Here is a 27,420-nt window from a genome sequence, read left to right on the forward strand (position 1 = left end):
TGTGCCATTGGACTTTTCCCTTTCCCAAGAGCACCTACTACAGACTATTTAACTCTACCTGAGCGTCGGGATTAACCTCTTGCAGTTCAAAGACATGCTAGTGTTTGTCACATTTACGAATCTGGACATACTACTCGCTTTTCACCTACTATATAGTAGGCAAGTATGCATATTTGGACGCAAGGTCTGTCTCTTTTTAAAATAGCCAGCAGACCAATACGATTATAATATGCTACTTGCTAATGTAAGCTAGCAGCAGGTGGTATTAAAGAGAAGACTACATTTCATTGGTCAAATATTTGGTCACGCCCCCAAGTACAAGATGATCTCATCAATATTGTTAGTCTGATTTCCCAAGAGAAAAAGACTGTAAAGGTGTACTGTACTGTAAAGGTGTACATCTGATAAAAGGCAATTTTCACAACTTTTAGCTGAACATTAGCATATATAGATAGCTCCAAGGCTAACAAACGTACACTAAAAAACTCCAATTATATTATCATCAAGGTGGATTTACTTTTCCATGTGGCCACTTCACAGCTGTAGGTCCGTCCTCCATCCTAAGGTTAACCCCCCCTCTTACTCCCAATTCTAATGAGGTATTATTAGCTGATTAGAGAGGACCCTCATGAAAAAGATGAAAGCTAGAGTGAGCGAGTCGGAGAGAGCAAGCTGGATAGAGGGAGGGAGGTAAAAAAAGATCAACTCACTGCTAGTTGTGCTGTGGAAGCAGTGGGATAAAGCTTCACAGTGAGAGAGAGGCAAACTGGGATATATTTCTATTTATTTCCCCCTCTGTTCCCGTTTCTTGGCTTGTTGCAAATCAAATGCAAAAGACAAATTTAGCATCCTAACAGCCAAAGCGTCTCCTCAACGTGCTCCTTCAGAAGACTCTCCGTGTCTAATGTGACACGTTGGGGTGGAATCGTGGGACATTCGGTCACGCAAAGCCAAGGGAAGGATGGATAGAGTAAACCGTGTTTTAAACATCGTAAGACAGATGTCTCCCAGGAAAAGGGAAAGAGGGTCTCATTGGGAGGCGGAGAGCCCGGAGACCTGCGAGGAGAGTCTGTGCTCTCTCAGCCTTTGCATCAGCGGTAAGACCACCCCTGGCAAACTTTCTCTCTCGCTCTCTGTCTCTCTCTCCGTCTCCCCCTCCTCCCACTCTAATCCTTTTTTCATTACTGCTTTGTGGGTTTGATATTAACTTTGACCTGTGGTGTTCAGCCACATACACCAAGGAGGGAAAACGCTCTCCCTCTCTTTTTTCCGTCAGTTATTATCATCATGTTTCCTCTGAGGGGAAGAGGGATTGAATTAATGGAGAAACTCTTGAACTTAATGTGGAGGACGCGGGTTCTTGTTCCTAATGTTGTTCCTGCCGAATTGATTTTGTATTAGGGTTTTAAATATTTTATGAAATGGATGTTTCCGCGAGGCACAATCATAATTCTCGACTTTATTTATCATCTCAACTCGTTGTCTGCTTTCGATATGGTAGGGTCTTCAGAGATCAGCGAAGCTTCACTGATATTAATTAAGTAGAGATCATGACTCTTCATTGAGTTATGACTAGTTTGAGTAATGGCTGTTTTAACAAGAGAACTGACCGCTGCATTATTATCTCCAGGAAGTTTGAAGACACTTAAGTTTGTGTGATTGATTCTGCGTCCGAATCGATTGGAAGAGGTGAATTTGTCCTTTGAAATCTTTTTAGCTTTTCATCTCATGAGGGTTTCATAAATCATTTCCTAGACATCATTGTACCATCTCTTTAGTTCCTGTTGCAGTTTGATTTTTTTAATGTATTCTCCTTATTTTCTAACCCTCATGCATTCTAGATTTGTAGGAGCTTCTTTCTTCTGTGGAATACAAAATAAGATATTTTGAGAAATGTCAATTTCAGTTCATAGTACAATAAAAGTCAGCAGGGTCCAATCTATGTTGTTTTGGACCACATTGTCTTTCTTTGTACAGACGAAAAAAATGCAGAAACATTCTTCAAAATATATTCAATCTTCAACAGAAGGGGAAAAGCCATACAGGTTTGAAAATGGCACAAAGATGAGTAAATTATGATTGAATTTTCATTTTTGGGGGAACTATCTCTTTAAGTTGGACTAAAGATTTGGAAATAAAATGTGAGGGGAACTTACTAAGGGTTAATTTGTTATAGTACCCTATTCACTATAAATATATATTCCAGAACTTCCAGGTCACCTCTGAACATTGGATTGTGGAGAAAGCAGCAGACAAGAAGCCACAAAAACATGGCTCAATAAACATTTGCTGCTCGTCTATAAGCGCCACCTACTGTAAGAGAGTGTATTTGCATTTTCTTTAACCCTTAAATGCATGAATGTTTTGCCAATCATTATTACATATTCAGGTCTTCATTCGACCCTGATCAATATCTAACACAGATGGATCTCTACCTGTTGCGATAATATAAAACTCTCCTGATATTAGAGTAACAATTACAGAAGAATAAAATAAAGCATATTTTTTATCTTTAGGAGCTCAGAAGGGTTCAGTTTGAGCAGATGTTTTATCCCATCATCACTGTCCTCATTTCCCAGTACATTCAGCATCTGCCTCATATTCACCATCTCAAACACATTATCAAAACTATAATTTTTAGCATCTCCAAAGCAATATTTTGATGTCTGACAGCTTCACCAGATCCACCATCAAGTGACAGTGACAGTAATATCTGATAGCGTTCAGTTGCTCTGCAGTAAATCACTGAGCCATTTTGAGTGTTGCTGATGATTCTTCCTATTCTTTTGTTTTCTGCCTGCTGTGACTTTGAGTGTAACATCCCTTCATCATTGTGTATTAGACATTGCCACCTTGTGAAATAAAGGTGAACTGCACTTATTCAGGCATCAAAGATTTAATGTTGTTGTGTAGAAAAAATATACTTACACTCTTACACACCTTGGGTCATTAGCGACCCATATATACGATAAAAAAAATAATAGGAATATATTGTTTAAAATGTATTGAGGAATACTTACTTTAAAAAATGAATGAGGTGGAGGGTAGTGAATTATGTCCATGGTCACCAACGACCCGAGGTATGCGTTTAAAGCTACACTGTGTAACTTTTTTTTAGTTTATTCTTAGCTAAAACACTGAGTTCTTTCAAAAATATATGTGCTCACTAATGTATATTTACTTCTTTCAAGTAATAAAGTATTCTCGTAAGTTTATAATATGCCATTGAAAATACATATAGGTGAGGGGTTCGAATGCTGGTCGCCATGTTGCCCCTCCATCTTGAAACTACATTAGCCATAGAGGGACATACCCGTAAATTCAAGCTTCGCCTTTCGTGTTTTAACACTCGATGGCACCTTGTCATATGTGAAGAGGGGGATTGCCATGTTAATCTTGGACTAAATCGGCCACCGTAGGAGTTAAACCGAAATCAGAATTGAGAGGAATAGAAACTACTATTCACTGGATGGTCATATACCTTTTTACCGCTAGATGGGGGAAAATATCACACAGTGTAGCTTTAAGAGTTAAGCCCGTCTTCTGTCTTTACACATTAGTCCAAATAGACAAATCGCATGCAAAAGTCAGACCAAATTTTTTTTTGAACATACTGCATGTGTGGGTGCAAATAACTCTGAATGCAGTTTGACGCAATTTTATCAGGACTGTTCAGAATCACTTAAAACACCTAAATTTGCTCTTTAAACTAACGGAAGTTTACATGGTTGGATATATGGCAGCTAACATAGTCTTCTCCATCATTTGATGCTGCCGTGATCAAAAAAAAATATACATAAACTAATCTGTTAAATGAAATTCCATTAGCACAACGTTTGTGCTGAGTTCTGTGTATATGGTGCAATCAATTATAGGCCTTACTGGCATCAGAAAGAAATGATTTGCACATCTCTCCGTTTTTATCTTCCGTTGTATATTCCAAGGAATACAAATGTTCCAGATGATGCAATCTCTCTCGTGTTTCTCTGGACTAGATCCACAACGTGAGATTTGTTACATCTTGAGCTGTTTTCAAATATTTCATCTTCCATTCACTCCAGGAAGATTACATTGCTTTACATTTGATATATTATTTAAAACCTGGTGGAATATACTCTCTGATGTGTTCGTGAGAGGCCCTGTGTCTTTAATGAGGCATCTCACGTTTACACACAGGGGAGGCTGTCTTGCACCCCGCGACACTCTGTAATTATGAGCAAAACTGTACTATTAGGTATCTCTATTATATTGCTGCTGAATGCAACACTTTGTCTGTTCCAGACACATAATGTCCTCAAATAGCAGTTATAGATTCCGATAGGAGTTGCGCATCAAACGCATTTCAATATCTTGTGTACAGGTTTCCAGTCAGGCCTGCTTTGATTCCATGGATATGTTGTTGCCATTATGTGCAACAGCTCTAAAGGTTTCTGGAGTGTTTTAAAAGCCAGTTTCATCCGATCGGCTCAGATATGTTAAAATAAATTGTATTACAGCAAAGTGAGGCCTAAATATGGCAGCCGAAGTGACTTGGTTTCTTGTAACTTGGATGAAGTCAGCGTGACAAGAAAGAAAGTGCGATCGACTCCAGCTCAGTAGCTGAGTGCTAAATATACCCCCTCTCTCTGAACACACACCGAGTGCACCTGGGAACTGTTCCCTAACCTTACAAAAGGAAAGCTGTAAGAGGCAGAGAGACTGGGAACTCACAAAGAAATTCTGCTTCTGAGCTTTGCATGTTTGATGCCAACAAAATCGGTTTAATCCTTAAGTCCCGCATTAAAACGTCATTGACCAATCATACCATAGCAACTGTTGCATTCCACCATTTAATGAACAGTTTGAATTAGTTTTGACTTGATTTAGCAAGCAGGATGCAAAATTACCATAGTTTAAAATCGAATGAAATTCACAGAAAAATTGCTGTAAAGTGTGAATTATCCATGTACACACAATTTATGCAATACTTCAAGAAACATTTGATTATATTAATAATTAGTTCTTGAAATTCTACCCATAAAAATGTGTATTCAAATTGTATGATATAAATGTATTTATAATAAAAGTTCAAAAGCTTCAAGTATCACCAATAATTTCCCCCCATATATTGTGCTAATGGCAATTTTATGATTGGTTTTTGCACCACAAACACTTGTGCATTAAGTCATATTGGACTTTATACAAAGTAAAGCAATTCATTTTCATCACAGAATAAGGCATACATATATTTTATAGTTTTTATGCTGTAATAAAGCACTGCTTTATTATTTTATTTTATTGTATTTTATATAGTGAGTCACTGACCTGGAGAGTTCGGCTCCAACCCTGAAAGACGTCTATAGAAGCTCTTATTGAGAATTAACAGGTTTAGATGTTGATGGTTAATTGAAAATGTTTGGTCACCATTATGGTGATCAGTGTTTCCTTTAGTTGGGAAGTTTAACTCTTAGATTTTTATGTGAGTTTGTGGTTTTGTTACAGTGTTAACAAAACACATAATCTGTTCAAATCAAAAGAAGCCATAAAACAAAAATTATAATGAAAAAAAATGTTTGACTAAACTCATCACTGACTGCAAATGTCAATAAATAACATTCACCAACAATACTTTTTTTGCCACAGATCAGATATATATTTAAAAAAAATTGTATTCCAATTATTGGGGGAAAAAAGTTTAGATGCACACAGATATCAGCATATGAATCTCAACAATAGTGACATACTTAATGTTGCAATGCCTGCTGGGAGCCATGAGTTGTATACTGTGGTGGTTTAGTACGGTTGGAGCTAATCTCTGCAGGACATCAACTGGGGCTGCACGATTAATCGAAAGCGAACCGCAATCGCGATTTCGCTTGTGTGCGATTATGAAAGCTTTAGCCTGCGATTTTAATGAAATAAAGGAATGCCCAGTGTGTTAGCGAAGAGCGGCATCAGGAGTAAACGTTGCTCCGTCTGAAAGACTGCAAATTCGAGTCCCTGTTCAACAAAAGACAACGTTTAATAACATGTTTTACCTCAGTTCATATCCTCAGTCCAGTGTTAGTGAGCTAATGTGGCTTCTCATCACAGACTAAGGCAGACGATGTGTTATTTTATAGTATTCTATACAGTGATGACGTCTATGTCAATCAGCACTGCATAGTGTTTCTATCTTCTGTTTACACCGCGTTAGTTTCACATCAGGGACTTCCTGAAAACGAACGTCATTACTTCTCTGAGGTAAATGTAGCTTTTCCGCTCGAGGGCACCCTCTGGCTTTCAGTATGAATCTTTTTTAAATTGTATTATTATTATTTTTTTTACAATAACTTCTTAGGCTTAGACCTTTCTAATGTGTTTTATTCATAGGTTATCTGCATAATAACAGGTAACCCTGAAGTTTTTTTTTTTGTAAAGTAAGTTTTCTGTAAAATGTTACAAAATAATAATAATAATAATTAGTATTAGTATTACTATATTGTTATATCTATTTTGACATACTCTATTTTTTATTTGTAATTATGAAAATGTTAATGTAATGGTAATATTTATTATTTGTAAAAATATTTTTAGCAGTAATAATAATCATAATAATTATTATTAGTCATATTAATATATAAACACAAATGTTATAGACACACACTTTTCATTTGGAAAAAAAATATTAATAACAATAATCGCATTTTAAATCGCAATCGTAATTTTACCCAGAATAATCGCGATTATATTTTTTCCCCCAAAACGTGCAGCCCTACCATCAACTCTCTAGGACCGAACTTGCCAACCCTTGACTTCGAGGTTGATCTGGTGAAGAAGCTGTAAAACATCGGAATATTGTTAAAGATTATTATTTTATGAATGTTTATGATGTTTACTATATTGATCCGGGTCGCTAAAGACCTGAATATGTAATAATGATTGCCTAAACATTCATGCATTTAAGGGTTAAATCATTTCAACTTAAATGACATTAAAGTCAGTGAATCATTGAGTCCTGTATAACGTATAAAAGAGCTGAACATTGCTTACAGTGTGGTAAGATAAGTATACTAGCATGCTGTTCTGAATCCAGCAGTACATTACATAAGTGCGTTTAGCACATAATTCTTTTATCTTAAATTTAATTTAAATCTATATTTATTTACATTAATTGGCCCATGAAAACCTCTATGTGAACGTACTTGGCAAAAAAAAAAGTGCGGGGGACGATTTGGGGGATGTGGGACACATCTCCCCCGTCTTTTTTGCCCATGGAAACCTTACACAGATCTCTTAAGTATTTCTTGTGCATGTTGTTACATTGATCCAGGTCTTTGTAGCATTGATTGTAACAACATTTCACAGTACCATAATGAATGTGTTAGAAACAGTTCTGTTATCTTACAGTCTTTTTAACAGTTATAATGAGGCTTTTCTCTCTTCACTTGACTTTGAGGAGCTTTTGCCTTTATTCTAATTTGCAGTCTTCACAGTTTTTAATCTTATTACTGTGTAATTTAATAATTCCAATAAGGAAAATGGCAGATAAAAATGCGTTGCAATTTCACACTACATTCTAGCCATTTTAGCATCCAGTTCTTAATATATTTATGAGGAATATATACTTTAAAAATAACATCAAGGCATATTTTACATTAGTAAAAATAAAATAAATGTTATTATCATTTTCAAATATTTCTAATGTGTTCTATAGACAAACAATATGTTGTATCTTGCACTGCACTGGATTTGTGTTCTTAATCTTCACAGTCTCAGCTGTACATTTGACTAGTTCTTCAGGTCAACGATCCTGTGAATTCAGGCAGCAAAGAAAACAATATGAGACCAGAATCTCTGGGGATGCCAGAGGCCGATATGACACGAATCCAGTGTTGACCTTTGAAGTTTTCGAGTTTGTGTATCAGTGTGGTCTCATTCCTCGGCAGTGCACATAATACACCCCGCACTGAATATTTTATGAACGCTACACATCGAGAAACGGCAACATTCCTTCTGTCGCATGCTTTTCAGATATGTCATCGGATCTATCTCACAGAATGTCCACATTCTGGGGAAAAACAAATAAAAAATTACCAGCAGGTTTCTGATGCATCATGGGAATGGCGAAGGCGTCTCAAGATTTGTGGGAAGAAATCAGAACAAATTTGATTTCACAGCAAATATAGAATGAAGAATGCCAGCTGCAATTTGGAGCTGCAGGAAATAAGTAATCCTGTTTTATATAGCTGTGCTGTATTATACTATCATATAAGATTTGATCCGTCTCACAGGTGAGGAGGTTTTGATCAGGTTTAAGATGAGGCAAGATGTTTCTTTATTGCTCAGAGGTTGCTCTTTTTAATACCTCAGAAGACTTTGAATTCCTGGTTTGACTCAGAACTTTTGGCTAAAATTCCTTTCTAGGAGAAGTTAAAATAGGCCGTGAATAAGACATTTTTATATTCATATTGAAATATGTGGTGTTTAATTGTATATTTTGGAGCCCAGATTGAGACATTAGTGAGATCTCTTGCTGACAAGCCAGGAATTTGTGCCAAAAATGGAGCCAAAAAAACGATAGATAAATATGGCAAGAATGTGTCATCTCTTACCAACCGTGAATACATTTGCAAGTGCTTGACTTAATTCAATCCTAACCAGTCATATCCAGCTTGTGTCGAGTGAAATTAGGTCAGAGTACATGTTTTTTTTCCCTCTCTTCTTTTCTCTCTAGCTTTGATTCACTCTTTTTAATAATTATTTTGTATATCCGTGGCCTTGAGTTCCTTGTTTTATGGAGGGAACTCATCAGCTGCTAGATTAAATCGACAGAAGCGTGATAATGGAATGTTCATTGTATTTAATTAAGTTACTTTTGAATATTCATAGCTTGCAGAATTATTATTTTCCCTTGCACTTTTCACGTTGATGTCCAAGGAATTATGAAACTTAGACTGAAAACCAGTGGACTAGTTCATTTTCAAGTCATCTATATGCCTCAAATTTACAACAAATTTTCATTGTTTTTAGCTCTCGCAAAGTAACTACTCATTCAAAACAAGTGCTTACTCAAGAGAGAATGTGATTTCGGACACAGCCACTGTGTTTACGTGCAATTAATTCGTGAATCATTTCCTCAAAGGATTTATTCAAAATACTGATTCATTGAATTAAACAAGTGACTGTGGCTGAATCTGAAATCGCCCCTTAAACCCTTAATCCCTATTCCCTACACTATAGTCCATTTATACAGTTAAATACACTAATACCAGTGAGGGAATTTAGACAGCTGTTGTGCACATCGGCTGTACTCTCATTATTGTAGTGCAATGTGGGACAGAATGAGTGCACTCGACAACGTCCACCATGATTTTGGACACCACTACAAATGGCTGTCCCCTTAAATAGTGCCCTTTTTGAGGATATAGAGGGCGATTTTGGATTCAGCCTGTGTTTATGAGAGTTTCATTGACGAGAGTTTCAATCATTCACTCAACCTATTCATTCAAAACACTTGGTGAATTCGGAACCGCATACTCACATACTGCTACTACTATTTCTGTCATGGAAAGATGTTGTTAAAGTTGTAAGATTAGTATGCTAGTATGCAGTTCCGAATTCCGCAACTGATTTATTCAGGAATTAAACAAGTGACTGCGTTTATGAATGTTTCATTGAATCATCCACTCAACTGATTCATTCAAATCACTGATTCATTCAGGAATTGGGATGCACACTATAAAATGATTACCATTTAAGATTTAATATTTGAATACTTAGACCTATCTACAAGTTTTTATATTATATACATTAGTTGCCTAATTTTTGACAGAATTAAGTGACAAAAACTTAGCCTAGAAATCTAGACGCACCCTAGCGGCAGCAAATCTAATTTGCCGCGAGTGTCGTCTAGCAACTCTCAATTCACTTCTGAGCTATAAGCGCCAAACTCTGGACGTGCCAATCACACTGTGTATAGAGTCGGTGGGCGGGGCTTAATATAATGAGTGCAGAGTTGCGCGTGCTTCTAGTAAACACAGAAACTGGCAAACGGCGGTCTTTCGAATTAGCTTTGACCGCGACTTGGAGTTAAGCTTTTCTCTGAGAAAACAACAAAGAACGGCACTGAAATCATTTTTAAGAAGGGAAGATTTGTTCTGAGTTTTGCCGACCGGATACGTCGAAAATTTTATCTGTCAACAAGCTCTGCTTCACCTTTGTTGCTCTGGTTGGTTGTAGCGCTATCCAATTGCGTGCACGCCGTGCAGAGGGAGTTTGAAAGACAACCGTTTATCCCGCCCCTCGGATTGAGCTGTCAATGGTGAGTTTCCAGACCAAACATCTTGATGTCTGGCTTGTCAGGCTAACAAAAACTAGCTTTTTGACCGAATCTGAAAATCTGCACAGTTGCAACTTTTTAAAGTTTGTTGGAGGGACACGGCCTCGTCATTCCTCCGCTCTCAGCTTGTTCCCTGAGCAATAATTGTGAGCTGCGGGAAGTGCGAGACGACATACTGTTGACAGGATTACAGGATCCCGCTAGTAAAAGAAGCCTCCTGCCATCTCTTCTTTCATTCCTGAATGAAATGGCACAAAGCTGCAAGGACTCGATGAAAAGAAGCTTGAGAAGCTTGGAAATCGAATGTCTTTTTTCATTGGGCATGTTCTGTGGAAGTTCTTTTTTAATCACTTTAGATTTTTTTCACTTTTGAGACCTTGAAAAGAACATTTTCAATGTGCATTCGGCAACTACATCTGACCTTATTTGTCTCCTGCACTGCAATACAAAGAGATCAGCGCTTTAAATCTTTAGATCACCGCCTTTATATCCAGAGGTAAAAGCTCTGAAGCAATATTAAAAGAGTTTATCGCAGCTATGAATGAGCTATCGTGTCTCATGGCTCCTTTCCAGTAGTCTTGAGTTTTGACTTAAATATCAGAGCATTTTTGGGTGAACTAACCCTTAAAGTGAACCATACCGAGCTGTACCGAACCACACCATGCAGTGGAAAAGCACCAACAAGTGAGCAGTACCGAGCCGTACCATGCAGTGGAGAAGCGACATAATGTGACTTTGTGCTTTGTAACTTTGCATACCCTTCACATACTTAAACAGCAACATAACACATGAAGAAAGTTAACCCCAACCCTTACTGATTTTGAGCCACAATTGTTTTTGCTATACATTTTAAAAAGACATTTCACCCTTAGCCCCGATCACACAGAACGCGTTTTTCAGGTTCGAAAACGCGAGGCGCACTGCACTCCCTTTTTTGGTAGGCGTTTTTTTCATTCAAAAAAGAGCAGTGCGCTGTAATGTTTCTAGGCAATCACCGAATCACCTGTACTGTCAGTCAAACCAATGTAAAGGTCAACACAACGTAAAACCTGCCTCTTCATTAGTTCGATTGGACAACAGAAAATAAGCATGATGACGTTGCGCGCTTTTCCACTCAGAGTTGACTTTTTTTCAACTTCATGCGCTCGGAGCGCTCCTTCAAAAATGCGAGGCGCAGCAAGCGGATCAAACGCGAGGCGCCCAGGGCGCATAAGCAGCGCGCATAACACTCTCTGCCAACCGAATTCCATTCAGAAAAGGCGCCTCTCGCTGCAAAAACGCGTTCTGTGTGATCGGGCCTTAAGTAGTTTTATTGTGGTTAACTACTTGTAAGCAGCAAGCAGTGTATCTAACTACCTTTAGCTTGACTATAGTTTAACTGATGCCTTTATCTGCCTACATGAAGGAATTTCCTCTCAAGTTGATATTAAAAGTTACACAATACACCCGTCAGCCTCTAAAATGCACCTAAGAAGATGAAGATGCAAGTTGAGCGTCTTCTAGTTGTCAGCTTCATATTGATCCTAAACTCAAAGTGTTGTTTTTATAAAATACGTTCTGACATTTCCAAAGCTTCAAAGTATTCATCGCCATAGCTTTGTTGCACAATCCAGAAATGTGCCATTTTTTTCTTCCAACAGTTTCTCATAATCATTCCTGTCATAAATATTGTAGCATATCGGCACTCTGCTGGACGGGCAGGCATCGACTTCATTCCCCATTCGTTCTTTTATGTTTTTTCTTCTCGATCTTTTGAATTCTCTTCTGTCTTCCTAGCAAATGGATCACTTTCAAAGAAGCGCCTGTACAAAACACTGGGATCTTCCTCTAGGCACCAGGTCTCTGTTTGTCTTTCTGTGGTATGAAGTACAGAATCCCACAAGTCTCTTTTATCGCGGTGGCAGGGTGCGAGTAGCCAGAAGCTCTGATCAAAGAGCTGCGATTCACCCACCGTGAGAGCAATCCAGCTCTTGTACATGACTGATCTCCACTCTGATGTTCAACCTTTGTCAAGGGAATTCAGTAAACCAGCCGACAGCATGAACAAACAGCCTGAATGTTAGGATGGGGACGGTCGAGGTCTCGCTTTTTTTCCGATATTCCTTAGGATTCCTCACATCATTTGCTAATGACAGCGGTTCAGAGCATATCAATAATTCTCGATTTCCAGAATGTGTTGGATAGAAGCAACAGATTAGTGTCTAACTGCTGTTTCATGCAGTTGCGTCAGAGTATGAGGTCTTTAGCTCAGGGGAAAATTAAGATGGGAATATGAATGAATGAGTGGAGAACCTGAATGTGTATCAAGTAAAGAGAATAATGAAGTTTCCTGAATGATGCATTTCATTTGCACACACACAAATCTACAGGGCAGAATAGGGAAAATAGAGCAGAATACAAATTTCACATGAAATTTAATAGAAAAAAGTTACAACATTTCTGAATTCCATTTCAGTTTAAATGAATTTTTATTTGTTTGAATAATATATTAAACTAAAACTCTATAGGCAAAACATTTTCAAGCATCTGGTCAATTTTGAAATTATAGGCACTCAACTTGTTAACACATAACGTTGTCATTTCAGACTAGCGAAACGAAAACAACCAAAATATTATTTTTGCACTATTTCCATCTTTAAAGGGATAGTTCACCAAAAATGAACATTACCCCATGATTTACTCACCCTTAAGCCATCTTTGTATATGACATTCTTCTTTCAGAAGAATACAATTAGATTTATACAAAAAAATGTCCTAATGGCAGTGATTGGCAGTCCAAAATTTGAAGCTCAAAAAAAGTGCATCCATCCATTGTAAAAGTAATCTACACAGCTCCGGGAGGTTAATAAAGGCCTTCTGAAGTGATGTGTTTGTGTAGGGAAAATATCCATATTTAACAAGTTATAAAGTAAAATATCTAGCTGCCGGCAGACCACCTTCAGTATTCAACTAGGGCTGCACGTTTTCAAGTTTTTCATTAACCGTTAACCGAAGCCCTTAGCGGTTGATACTCGGTTAACCATAGTGTGCGTCAGGGTTATTTTTAGCTTATTAATTTGACGACCACCATCTCCGTAGTGAACACGCATATATAGAGAAATGCACGTCATGGATTACGTAATCAGAGAGTAGCCTATTTCTTTTCGTTTTAAATTGTTAAAAGACATTTTAAGTTTCTTAAGATCTATTTCATGTCTGCGAGGCGTACGCTGAGTTTCGTTAAATTAGGATGAGATGCGCTCCAGTTCACGAGCAATGCGAGTGGCCGCGAGGGCGCCTGCATGATTAGAGCATGTAACGTTAGTGAAATATGCAGCCGAGAATGATTCACACAACGTTTGACTCGCACGGCTGAGCCTCTCCCGGCAGAGTTCAAGCATCTGTGGTCTCGTCCCTTCAGCTCTGGCCATCTTGCTTTCAGTCCGCGATTAGCTTTTTTGTTTTCTTCATTACAGTTAAAGTAACGTCTGCTTTTCTCTAGTCATTCACAAGTTTCTCACTTCAAACTTTCTTTCTTCTGCTCCGTTATGCACAGCGCGCGCGGCTCGCGCTCTGCTTCTGCCCTAATGCGACTTTTAGTCCAATGCGACGTATGTTATTTTCCTCTTCATGACGCATATTTTGACTGATGCGACTCATACTCCGGAGCGACTTATAGCCTGAAAAATGCGGTAAGCACTGCATTGCAATACTTGCATTTTGCCCCGTCACTCTCATTTTTAAAGTGCTCCCACGCTTTCTTTGCCCGCTTCATTGGCCGCTTAGAAAGCTGGTCATGACTTCTTCTTGTGGATATTACAAATGTCTGGGAGCGCTCTGGCGGTCTCTAGGGGTGCAAACATATATTACAACTAAATTCAAGGCACGTCATTGACGCCACATAACCGAGCAAAATGTTTCACTCGGTTACGCAATTTTTAACGGTTAATCGGTCAATCGGTTAACCATGGACACCCCTATATTCAACTTATGAAAAAAAAAACCGTAACTGGTGCAACGATGACGACAGACGTAGCACAAGCGGCAAGAGGCATTACACTTTCTTCGTAAGTTGAATTCAGAAGGAAATCCACCAGAACCTACAAATATTAGGATACCTACAAAATGTACTGTTTTTATTAGGGGTTTAAGCATGTTTTGCTGAAACCCTAGCCTAGAAATCTAGATGCACCCTAGTGGCAGCAAATCTAATTTGCAGCCAGCCTATTCTAGCAATTCTCTGTTGGATTATGAGCTGGAAAAAACAAACTAGGGTCAGGCCAATCACATTGTGTATATAGTTGGTGGGCGGGGCATAACATGATGTCAAACTTGCGACGGTTCCACATGCTACTTGAAAACAAAGAAGCTGGCGAACGGCGGTCTTTCAAATCTGTTTGGCCGCGACTCTGGAAGACTTGTTGTTAAGCTTTTCTTTGAAAAAAGAGCAAAGAACGGCACTGAAGTCATTTTTAAGAAGGAAGATGTGTTCGGAGTTTTGCCGACCGGATACGGCGAAAGTTTAATCAGTCAGCGAGCTCTGCTTCACCTTCTTTGTTGCTCTGGTTCATTGAAGGTATCCAATCGCGTGCAGAGGGAGTTTGAAAGAAATCTGCTTATCCCGCCTCTCAGATTGAGCCCTGCCAATGGTGTGTTCCCAGACCCAACATCTTCTACTGAAACCCTATTGTAATTGTTAAAATTTCCAAGGATCAGCATTTCCCCCCCCTAAAAAGTGATCAGGCAGACCAAAACATGCCTCATGTCTCTGCATGTCTCCTCAATCAAACACACCTGATTCAGGTCATCAGCTCATTAGTAGCTTCTCCAAGACCTGATGTCTTGTCTAACATCCAAAATATGCACTGTTGAGGGTCCTCTAGGAACGTGGTTGGGAACCATTGTCTTATATCATTGGTTCTAGACCAACAAAATGCATGGTTTAGATTCGATCATCACCCTAAAAAAATGTTGGGGCATTTTGGAATTTAAAAAAAAACCCTACTTTTTCAAACGAGTCCTAGGTATTTCCACTGATCGGAACTATACTATTGGAGAAAGATTCTCTGGAGTCTGGTTGTCAAAAAATGTCGCAATTTTGATTGATGTCAAAGCGGCTGTCAGTGAAAGTTAACGGAGGCAGATCGGAACGAAACACGGTGGGTCTGTTTGGCTCACGGTCCTAGGGTCCTGTAAGAAATACGGAAGAAATCGGCCACTGTGGGTAGGGCCTTCACATCACCAGAAGTTTAAATTCACAGTCGTTAAGGACTGACAAAATGTGTGGGTATAGGTAAAACATGTCTTTTAAGGGTTAGTTCACCCAAAAATTATTTCATTAATTACTCACCCTCATGTCGTTGGACACCCGTAACACCTTCGTTCATCTTTGGAACACAAATGAAGATATTTTTGTTGAAAGTTGATGGCTGAGAAAGGCTTCAGAAAGGCCTCCATTGGCATTCAGTACATTCACAAGACCCATAAAGGCACTAAAAACATTGATACAGAGCCCATCTCACTACAGTGGCTGTACAATCATTTTACAATGCGACGAAAATAGTTATTGTGCTCACAAAAATCAAAATAATGATTTATCCACCAAGTTATTGACGTGAACTCAACTCATGCACGAGAATATGACGCAGCTCCACCGTTCATGACCCGGAAGAGGAGGAGCGCCGCTATCGCGTGAGTTCACGTCAGAGACCTACACGGAAGACAATAACTTGGCGGATAAAGTCATTATTTAGATTTTTTGCGCAAAAATCTATTCTCGTCGCTTCGTAAAATGATTGTACAGCCACTGTAGTGAGATGGACTTTGTATCGACGTCTTTAGTGCCTTTTATGGGTCTTGTGAATGTACTGAATGCCAATGGAGGCCTTTCTGAAGCCTTTCTCAGCTTTCAACAAAAATATCTTCATTTGTGTTTCGAAGATGAACGAAGGTCTTACGGGTGTCCAACGACATGAGGATGAGTAATTTGATTGACTTGACAATTACCATGCAGTGTCAAGGTGCCATGATTGTCTATGAGGGCAATGGCGTATCTCAAAAAACATAGCTGCCTGCATTTTTTTCTATATTCTGAGAGTTTGTACTAAAGTTTTTGTTTATGTTTAATTTGCTTGATTTATTTTCCCTAAAAACTTTGTGATTTTATTTTTCTCTGGCTGCTGACAGTATTTTCTGATTTATGGGGGTGATAAAAAGATATATAAAAAATTCCCTCTGTAAAAAACTTTTGACTCTAATATGTCAACAAAATGTCAATATGTCAAAAAAAGAACATGCATTTATGCATAGTTCAGAGATCTGTTCTGGAGATGAACACACATTAGAGCTTATTTAATTAGACAATGACTCTTTTGCATATTTGAATATAGCATTGCAGAAACAAAAAAAACAAATTGCAATGTAATCGATCAACTGGGGAAGTTTGGTGATATCTATATCCTATTCAACTGGGTGTTCTCTCCTTAAGATTTCATTATAATTTAGTCCTGTTGTAAGCTATTATTTTACATAATATTTAATCAATTTACCAAGACATATAGCTATTTATATATAATATGTATAGCCGTTAATATACATAATTAACTTCATGAAACCTGTCATTTGCGATGACTAAAAATAAGCCTTTTCCCACTAAACTTCTACACACAACCTCTCCTCAAAATCAGCTATGGCCAATCATAGATCAATATCTGGGAGTCGCCGGTGACATTCACCTTGGCTCCTCCATATCATTACCGAACAGACTTTCTCCATTAAGTCTGATAGCCGATAGCCTCAGTGTTGAAGCAGGACATGTAGGACGGTCGGTCCTCCTACCACTGCAGAGACGTGGGGCTGAACCGCTGTCCTCATTAGAGAAATGATGCAGCATCTGTTTCAGGACCTGGAGTAAACTATGGCTTTGTGTTCTTGTTTACTGTGTGCAATGTGACAGTTTCATCTTTAATGCCTCATGAGATAAGAGGAAGAGATCAAGCAAGTGTAAAGGGAGGAAAGGAAACAGAGGGAAATATGCATAACATGCTATATTTTATATACACTGTAAACAGACAAACAAAAGAACAAAAAGTTGTTTGTTCTACTTAAAAAAGTAAGTGTTTGTGTTGCCCTAAATGTTTATTCGACTTGAAATTTGAAGTTGTACTAAGTGACAGCTTGGATATTTGAGTTGACTAAACTTACAAAAGCACAAAAACTTACCTTCTTTTATTTAAGTTAAAAGAACTTTTTTGCTTTTTTGGGAAGTTACTTGATCCTTTCTTGTCTGACAATGCACAGTAAAGGACTAGGACAACAACCTGTCCCTCACAGGTCAAAATTACCCAGATTTTGTTTTTGTGGTACAGAAAACTTAGATTAATATATATATTTTTCTTTTCTAAGTTTTCTGTACCACAAAAACAAAATCGGGTACAGAATATTATATATATATATATATATATATATATATATATATATATATATATATATATATATATATATATATATATATATACAGGGCTTGACATTAACACCCGCCAACCCGCCAAATGCGGGTAGATTTCAGCTGTGGCGGGTACGGCAGCCACTCCCACTAGCCACTTTGGCGGGTTGAATATAATTTACAGCTAAATGAAATGCCAAGACCGTTGTATCACAAAATTGGCAACAATTCAACTACAACTCTTTATACTTAGTGAAGGCGAGATAGGCGGAATCGCACTGAATGACACAACAAAAGTGCTCTCTCGCGTGCGCGCTCTCTCTCACACGAGTGATCAGTTCTCCTTGCTCTTGAAAAGTCAAATACACGCGCACACTAATGTCAAAATGTCCATTGCATGAACACAGTCAGTTATGGCTTAAGTGTACATAAACAGGTAGGTATTAACTTAAGATGTGTCACAAATATTACATCCATGCATTCAGCAGCCCAATTAAATACCTGTCTGCCATTAAAGTTTATCAAACAACTACAGATGTTAAATAAATGGTAATTTGTTAAGGGTATATATATATATATATATATATATATATATATATATATATACATATACATATATATATATATATATATATATATATATATATATATATATATATATACAGTATTGTTCAAAATAATAGCAGTACAATGTGACTAACCAGAATAATCAAGGTTTTTAGTATATTTTTTATTGCTATTTTGTACAAACATTTTTTTTTTCTGGGATTTAGCAATCCTGTGAATCACTAAACTAATATTTAGTTGTATGACCACAGTTTTTTAAAACTGCTTGACATCTGTGTGGCATGGAGTCAACCAACTTGTGGCACCTCTCAGCTGTTATTCCACTCCATGATTCTTTAACAACATTCCACAATTCATTCACATTTCTTGGTTTTGCTTCAGAAACAGCATTTTTGATATCACCCCACAAGTTCTCAATTGGATTAAGGTCTGGAGATTGGGCTGGCCACTCCATAACATTAATTTTGTTGGTTTGGAACCAAGACTTTGCCCGTTTACTAGTGTGTTTTGGGTCATTGTCTTGTTGAAACAACCGTTTCATGGGCATGTCCTCTTCAGCATAGGGCAACATGACCTCTTCAAGTATTTTAACATATGCAAACTGATCCATGATCCCTGGTATGCGATAAATAGGCCCAACACCATAGTAGGAGAAACATGCCCATATCATGATGCTTGCACCTCCATGCTTCACTGTCTTCACTGTGTACTGTGGCTTGAATTCAGAGTTTGGGGGTCGTCTCACAAACTGCCTGTCGCCCTTGGACCCAAAAAGAACAATTTTACTCTCATCAGTCCACAAAATGTTCCTCCATTTCTCTTTAGGCCAGTTGATGTGTTCTTTGGCAAATTGTAACCTCTTCTGCACATGCCTTTTTTTTAACAGAGGGACTTTGCGGGGGATTCTTGAAAACAGATTAGCTTCACACAGACGTCTTCTAACTGTCACAGTACTTACAGGTAACTCCAGACTGTCTTTGATCATCCTGGAGGTGATCATTGGCTGAGCCTTTGCCATTCTGGTTATTCTTCTATCCATTTTGATGGTTGTCTTCCGTTTTCTTCCACGTCTCTCTGGTTTTGCTCTCCATTTAAAGGCATTGGAGATCATTTTAGCTGAACAGCCTATCATTTTTTGCACCTCTTTATAGGTTTTCCCCTCTCTAATCAACTTTTTAATCAAAGTACGCTGTTCTTCTGAACAATGTCTTGAACGACCCATTTTCCTCAGCTTTCAAATGCATGTTCAACAAGTGTTGGCTTCATCCTTAAATAGGGGCCACCTGATTCACACCTGTTTCTTCACAAAATTGATGACCTCAGTGATTGAATGCCACACTGCTATTTTTTTGAACACACCCCTTTCAACTAATTGCCCAATTGCACAGCCTTAAGAGCGTGCATATCATGAATGCTGGGTCTCATTTGTTTTCTGAGAATCTACTGAACCTACTGGTAACTTGTTTGCCACGTAGCAATAAAAAAATATACGAAAAACCTTGATTATTCTGGTTAGTCACATTGTACTGCTATTATTTTGAACAAGACTGTATATATATATATAGTATATATATATAATATATATTTTATTTTATATATATTTTATATAAATAATATATATATTTTTTACATAATCATACATAATTTGGTTATCTCACATTGGGTGTTTCTGCCAATCTCTATAATGTAGACATTATAATTTTTTTTTTTTTGGTAAAGTTTAGTTTTAATTTTGAATTTTTTTGGGGGGGGTTTTCTATGTATAATGAAGCATTCCTTGCATTCCACTCGTTCCTAAGGGGGTCAAATTGAATCGTGAGGGACTGATTTGTTACTTTTTATTAATTTCAACCACATAAACTCTTCGAATCCTGTCAATTTTTTTGTGTGAGGTCGTAGTTCAAGTGCGACAAAAGTCCTAAGGTTTTGGACCACTCCGATGAACACTCAATTTAAAAAAAAATCCAGAAAAAAATGTTCGGTTCAAAGCGACCCAATAGTCAGATGAGGGTGAGGGTGATTTCTGTGAATCTGTACACTATGTTGATTTAACAGATTTGAAAACTCTGATTCAATGATTAATTTGCCTCATCACTCCAAATTGTTTACTGAACATGCCACATTAAAAGTTTGAATATATTTAATTCAAATGGTATACGTTTAGTTATTAATTAGATTAATTTTTTTTTATTTGATTTTTTAATTAACATTTTTAGCATTTGGAATATATTTAGCGTGGCTGTATCTATATTGCTTGGCACTAATTCATAGAGAGAGAGGGGGAGAGAGAGAGAGTAAAAAAAGACAAAAAAAACGGTCATGTAACAGGAAAGCATACACATGCTTTATTAATGGCTGAATCATTTTCTATTTAGCAACTTTATTATGAAGCACAGAATAGGCCTGAACGCTGCTATTTTGGAAATGGCCTAGTTTTTGGTCTGTTTTTTCTTGGGGTAGGAGGCAAGCATGCATTTTAATCAGAGTTTACGAGTAAATTACACAGCAAGCCCAGAGATCAAAATGCAGCTATATTTCCTTCGCATTTCTTTGAGCAAAAAGAATGAAAAACACATCTTTCAATTGTAGACGAGGCAATACGGTTACCTTAAAACTGTGTAAATTGGGAAACCTGTGTAGTAGTGCTATAAAAGGTTAAAAGAAACAAAAATTGAACTTGTATTGTGAAATTCATGAATCTTTAGTGGAACCAAAACTTTACAAGTTTTGTGTATAGGAAAACAAAATCTGTAGCATGGAAAGATGGAAGGATGCTTTTTAGAAGAAAAAAAAAAGTGGATTATTACTTTAGCAGCACTAGCTGTACTAGCGGATGGAAATGTGATGCAACACCTTATAGGGAAAATAAAAAACACAATTAATGCACACCGTTTCAGTAAAATACCTTCTTTTTTTGAATATTTATAAAAAGTATTGACATTTGTTTTATGCAAATGATTATTTTACTTTTGTTTCATTTCTATTTTTGGTAACAATTTAGTATGGGGAGCACATATTCATTATTAACTACGACTTCTGCCTCAATAAACTCCTAATTTACTGATTATTAATAGTTAGTAAGGTCTTTTTTGTATCATTTAAGTTTATGTATTGGGTAGGATTAAGGGATTTAGAATAAGGTCAACCAGAATAAGGCATTAATACGTGCTTTATAAGTACTAATAAACAGACAATATCCTAGTAATATGCATGCCACTAGTTAATAGATCATAACTGAACCCTAAAATAATGTGTTACCCTATTTTTTGTCAAGTGTTGCACTCGGGGAAGAGGTAGAATTAATAATGAGCTGAAGGACGTTATATAACAGGTTTTTTTAATAAAGAGATATGAAACGGGGCCACCACTTTTATAAAAGAATGAGAGAAGTGAGAGTTCTGACAGCATATCTTTTTTTCAAATACGTTTTGCTTTCATGACTGACTTTTCATTTAATTAGTTTATCCATTTCAGGATGTGTATGCTTTAATCTGCATTAAAGGGATAGTTCACCCAAAAATGTAAAAAAAAAAAAATCTCGCAGTTAAAAACGCTTGTGCTACGTTCGACATCATTGTCGTGCTGTTACACTTTATTCATAAGCTGAATACGAAAGACGGTCCGCCAGAAGCTAGATATTTTACTGTATAAGATGTTAAATATGGATATTGTTCTTATCCAAATGCCTCGCTTCACTTCAAAAGGCCTTTATTAACCCGTGTGGAGCACTTTTATAATGGACGGATGCCCTTTTTGGGCTTCAAAATTTTGGGCTGCCATTCACTGCCATTATAAAGCTTGGATTAGCCAGGACATTTTTTAATATAACCCCGATTGTGTTCGTCTGAAAGAAGAATGTCATATACACGCATGGCTTGAGGGTGAGTAAATCACGGGGTCATTTTCATTATTTGGTCATTTGAGATCTCATTTGGGTCACTTGTCCAGGTCTGAGGGTATGATAATACCTTACATAAATGTCAGCTAAATGTCTCGGCATATTATGATAGAATAGTAAAGTATTTTAACTTCAGCTTTATGTACTAGGGGACTATATGCAACATTGGCAAAGCATTTGCTTCTGCATTTACGTATTTTTGGGAAGAACTGTATGATTATGGCCTAAGGGTTTTAATCCACTGGAGATGCATCATAGACAGTGATATTTTTTTAACTCTTTGTGGCATCTAGATATAGCAGATGTAGTGTTCCTTCATAATGGGGCATAATAGAAGCCTTAACGTCTTGAACGTTAATGGCTGTGGTTAGCTTAGAACTTAGTACATTGCAAATAATGGCTGAGGTCAAGGTAATCGATCAGCCATTGTTTTTAAAGAAGTGCAATAACATAATTGCGTATTGTGGTAATCTGTGACCTTTAGCTATTTTGAAAGCTAAGTCTATGAAATGTAATAGTTGAGAAAGGTAATCTCTGGGCAATTGTGCTAGCCTTGATGAGTTTAAGTGCGCTCTCTTCTAAAGATGAGGCTCAGTTTAATTTGATTACTCAGTTTAAGACACGGTGTAAATTTAAACCAGTATTACATTACAGAGCAATTATAATGTAACATTTAAAATGAATCTATGAGCTTGAAGCAAGGACATATCAGATAATCATTATATTTAATGCCTCATGACTTCATTGTTTTACATTATGCATGTGAATGAATTTGAAATGCATATGATAAACTGCATGAAAATATGTATCTGGACTTTCAGGTAAGCAGCACACATCAAAAGGCGACGTCAATATGGAGTACCATAGGCAGATCATTAATGTTTCAGTAAAAAGCGCCAATAATTTGCATATCTTCATTAATTATGAAGAACTATGGTGTTTATGGGGCGGCACAGTGGGTAGTCCTGTCGCCTCACAGCAAGAAGGTCCTCGGTTCAAGCTCTTGATGAGAGTTTTCATGTTCTCAGCGTGGGTTTCCAGTGGGTTGTCCGGTTTACCAGCAGTCAAAAGACATGCAGGTTAGGACTGGATATGCCAAAATGTCGTGTGTGTGTAAATTTGTCCCAGGTTGTGCTGGGTTGTGTTAGAAAGGGCATCTGGCGTAAAATCTTTGCCAAATCAAGGTGTGTGTGACGCGAACCCTGCAAGCGTGCAAGAATAAGGCCAGGAGGATGATGTGGTGTTTTGTATATGTGTATATACTGTAGGTGTCTTAGAATGAGGAAAAACAGAAAGTAAAAAAAAAAAAAAACTTTAGTATTACAGTATCTCATAAGTATTAGAGTATCTCATTAGTCTTTTTTAACGATCTGAGTGCATGGTCTGAAGCTCATCGCGCAGGTGCACTTATGTCCGAATCCACTTTTGCTAGTTTAACAATAGGAAATATGGTTGTCGTGCCAGGCACATGGTCTAAAAGTAGGGCTGCACAATATTGTAAAAAAAATTACATTGCGATATTTTTGCGCCTAAACGATATATATTGCGATATTGAGAGCAATCAATCCAGGCTAAAGTCAATAATTACCATTCCGTGCTATTAAGAAATGTTGGAAAGTATGTTTAAACATGAAACTAAACCTCCAGTAGGTGGCAGCAGGTGACCGTCTTAATGAGTGAGTCACTGAGTCATTCATTCAAACGATTCATTCAAACGCTGAATTGTTCAGACTTGTTGCTATGAGTAAGATTTGTTACGGGTCTGCTGTGAATTTGCATCTAAAATCTAAAGTGAATGTTAAATAGTTGTTTATGAAACTGTCATATGAAATCAGTGTCATTTTCAGTCGTGATGGTATTCAGGAAAACGCTCTAGTGTTGTGATTTCTCCTCGAGAGGCTGCACGAGCGTCAACAGCGCGACCTTATTATCATCAGTTCATTATATATTATCCACAATCGATCGTTTTTTCGTTTGTTTTAATCAGGCTCTTGTCCGTCGGGCAAGTAAAATTCTCTTTCACTTGTCCCTTCAAAACACCCACATGTCCCGGACAAGCGTTAATGTCGAGCCCTGCTTTGTATTCGTCGTAAAGATCTTTGTGGTGCCGTTTTAAGTGATTAGACAAATTGGTTTTCTTGTTTTGTCGCCACAAGACACTCCATGCAAAGTACCTCTTTTTGTTCAACATCCTCCTTTATGTAGCCGAAATAGTCCCAAAAAGATGATTTCTGGTATGAACCTTTTTTTTCCTCTTCGGATCCTCTTTGTCGCGCATTTTTAGCAGTGAATGTTTGGCCGTGAGCGGTGAGCAGCGGCACAGCGAACCAATCACTGTGCAGGCACGAGGAAGGTGCATGTCACTCCAGCAACAAACTCTGCGTGTTTACTGTGTGCTACTGTTCTCTTAATACACCATGGGCTACTACCCTTGTTTCGGCGATGTGACTATCGCACGCGCACATCGCAATGTCGATGTTAAAACAGAATATCATTCAGCCCTATCTAAAAGGGTTGTACCTTGTCTCTTATTGAGTCATGGGTGGTTTTTGGATGTAACAAGCAATAAACCAATCAGAGTCTGATCTCCCATTCCCTTTAAAAGCCAATTGTGCTCACACCATGGCGGATTCGCTGTTTACATGGCGGAATATAGAAACCCTTAACCTGACGAGTCAGTTTAAATACATGTGTGTATTGGCATGATTCATCAAATCTTAGCGTTGGACGTGAAAATGATAACTGCGTCAGGCTGAAACTACCAAAAAACACTCACGTCGCGCCTGGTAGGATCCTATGTAGGACATTTAGTATCAAATCATGCCATAAATGCATAATACATGACGCACAATACAGAATGCAACACAAAGTCGTGTTTTATTAGTTTACCTTGACGGTTTATCTCGATTTTGATTGCATCAAAATCGCCTTTAAAATAAATGTGAAGTATGTCCTATGTGAAATCTGTCAAAGCATACATTCCATTTTACAGAATTTAATTAGGCCAAGTACAGAGCCCAGGGGCACTCCTTAAATCATGATTAAAAGTCATGCCTCTCTGGGTAACATTTTATTTTAGAAACCAAGCATCACCCTACTAATGAAGAGATATTCCTAAGCCGTTTTGGTGTGCAACAATTGAAGTTAGCATCTGGTACACTGAACTTATATTTAGTACAATGCAAGCAAGTGAGCTTTTATCTCCATAAAGTGCGGTTGCGTTCCTCCCTTCCTCATACATCTACACCGCACTGCTTCACTTATTAGGAGTGTTATGAAGTTGATGCATTGTGTGGAGTATTGCTATCATCCCTTAACCACCGCTGTATTACATGGAGCGATCAACTCTGCACCGCTATGATTAATTATAGCAGAATTCCAATATGGGAAAAGAGAGGAGTAATTCTATTCATTTCCCAAAGGCTTTTCCATGTTACCGGTTGAGCGCGCGAGCTAGAACGAGAAAATGATAGAGACAGGAAAAAGTGATCAAGAGTGCAAAAAAGACAAAGGGCAAGTAGCATACTGGAGGATATGAAAAGGGAAAAAAAGAAGATATCTGCAAAAGGAGGGAGTGATGTCGGAGTTATAAATATTGATTACCATTCTTGTACCGATCCAAAGACATGACAAGGAAGTACTCAGATGCCGAGGTGTTCTTTGGCAGGAGCTTGAACAACTCGTTTGTTCCCAGGCTCTTTTTTTTTTTACTCCCTCACTCGCTCTGTCATTCTGACAGATGCCGCCTTGCCTGAGAGCGCCACAACTTTCCTCAGCTAGGATGGGTATGTAACGTGTAGAGAGGTAGAGAATGAGAAATTGCCTTTTCTTGTTTTGTTTCCCTGCCTTTGTGGAGTGGCGGACCGCTCCTGAGAGTGCCATGTGACTCCTACCACAGTGCTTTGGAGCTATTTTCCCCTCTCCCTCTCTTTTTTTTTTCTTCCAACGATGAGTCGCTGAAGAGGAGAGGAGGCGGTAAGAGGAGGATATGTTTTCCGTTTCGCTCAAGTGCCGGATGGGGGTCATCAGACGCAGGATCAAGGGTATTGTGCAATGCACCACTTTAACAAAAAGCTTTTTGGGATGGGGGTCCGAACCTTTCCAAGTGTTGAGTTTCAGGATTACTGTGTAATTAGTGTGTGTAATTAACTGTCTGTCTTGTGTGCATGTAATCTTGCCTTGCCTACTGATTTTTGAAACTTAATATCAGGCTTGTCTAGTATGCTTTTTTCCCCCAAGAAGCAGGAAAGCCAATCCAAAAAGATGTTTGCTTAAGTCTATTATAGACATTCCTTTAAAATCCAAGGACGGTGATAACTTATGGTGTGCTTGAATTGTGTTTGCCGTAGGTATTGATAAACCTCTTCTGGTCTTTTTCTTTGGCTTATTTATAATTTATTCTTAACATCAAGAGTGCTCAAATGTTTATCATTTCTTTTCATTAATGTTTCATTACAGTGAGTGATATTTTTAGTCTGGAATTAAAAGGCCTTCACACTTTGTAGTGACGTTAGAGGCACAAAAACAGCTTTTTTTTTTTTTTTTTACTACAAAACCTAAAAGCATCTTTGTGTTGTGCTAAAAAAATCTCTTCTTTTTTTGTTTTGTTGTACTCCTCAACCCCTTTATTTTGCCAGCATGGAAAAAAATACATGTAGAGTTATGATCTATATAACAGTGTACAGATCACTTACAGTATTCCCAAAAGTGTAAAACCGCTCTCGGCTGTGATCTTAAATTTAACAGGCCTGGGCAGACATAAAGCTGATAAGTTTGACACTTCTTCTGATCCATCCATTAAGGAGAACTCGTTTTTATGCATCTCAGGATCTCTAGCCTTAAGCTACTATGCAAGAAATCAGTAAAGCAATGCCTACAAAAGTTCAAGACTGTAGAAGCTTGTGTGTGGGGGTGCAGATAGTTTCAATGTTTTGGTCCTTGGCGGAAGTTCAAGTTTATGTATCAATGGTGGGTGATGCGCATGAGCTTTCTCTAGGGTTCCTACTCTTTCCTTGTCCCATTTCCTGCTTTGCATAATCCATTTTTTCTTCGAAAACATGTATGTTAGAGACATTTTATTCTCTGTTTCTTCATGGTCATTCCTCAAACTGACATATCATGTATTCAGACAAAAGAAACAGTTGACCACACACAATGAATCCCAGTTGGCCATCTAGCCATATAGGCAAATAGATTTCGGCAGCTGGGAACAATGCTAGGAATACACATTCA

The 27,420-nt window shown here is 37.9% G+C and overlaps 1 protein-coding gene across 6 annotated transcripts in view; it reads left to right on the plus strand.

The window, feature by feature from the left end:
- grip2b (glutamate receptor interacting protein 2b) overlaps nucleotides 1–27,420 on the plus strand; it is a 298,092-nt gene that overhangs the window by 92,394 nt on the left and 178,278 nt on the right. For 3 of the 6 annotated variants that reach the window (XM_067416281.1, XM_067416280.1, XM_067416282.1), the window contains exon 1: nucleotides 746–1,097. The exons of 2 other annotated variants lie outside the window; for them this stretch is intronic. In XM_067416281.1, coding sequence (XP_067272382.1) covers nucleotides 962–1,097 — 136 coding nt within the window. In that variant the 5' untranslated portion in view covers nucleotides 746–961. Of the gene's footprint in view, nucleotides 1–745; nucleotides 1,098–25,993; nucleotides 26,232–27,420 lie in introns of those variants that run through there. One more of the 6 variants, XM_067416283.1, reaches the window with a different exon arrangement.

Source organism: Pseudorasbora parva, chromosome 14 (genome assembly GCF_024679245.1).
Source record: "Pseudorasbora parva isolate DD20220531a chromosome 14, ASM2467924v1, whole genome shotgun sequence".
Classification (NCBI taxonomy): Eukaryota; Metazoa; Chordata; class Actinopteri; order Cypriniformes; family Gobionidae; genus Pseudorasbora; species Pseudorasbora parva.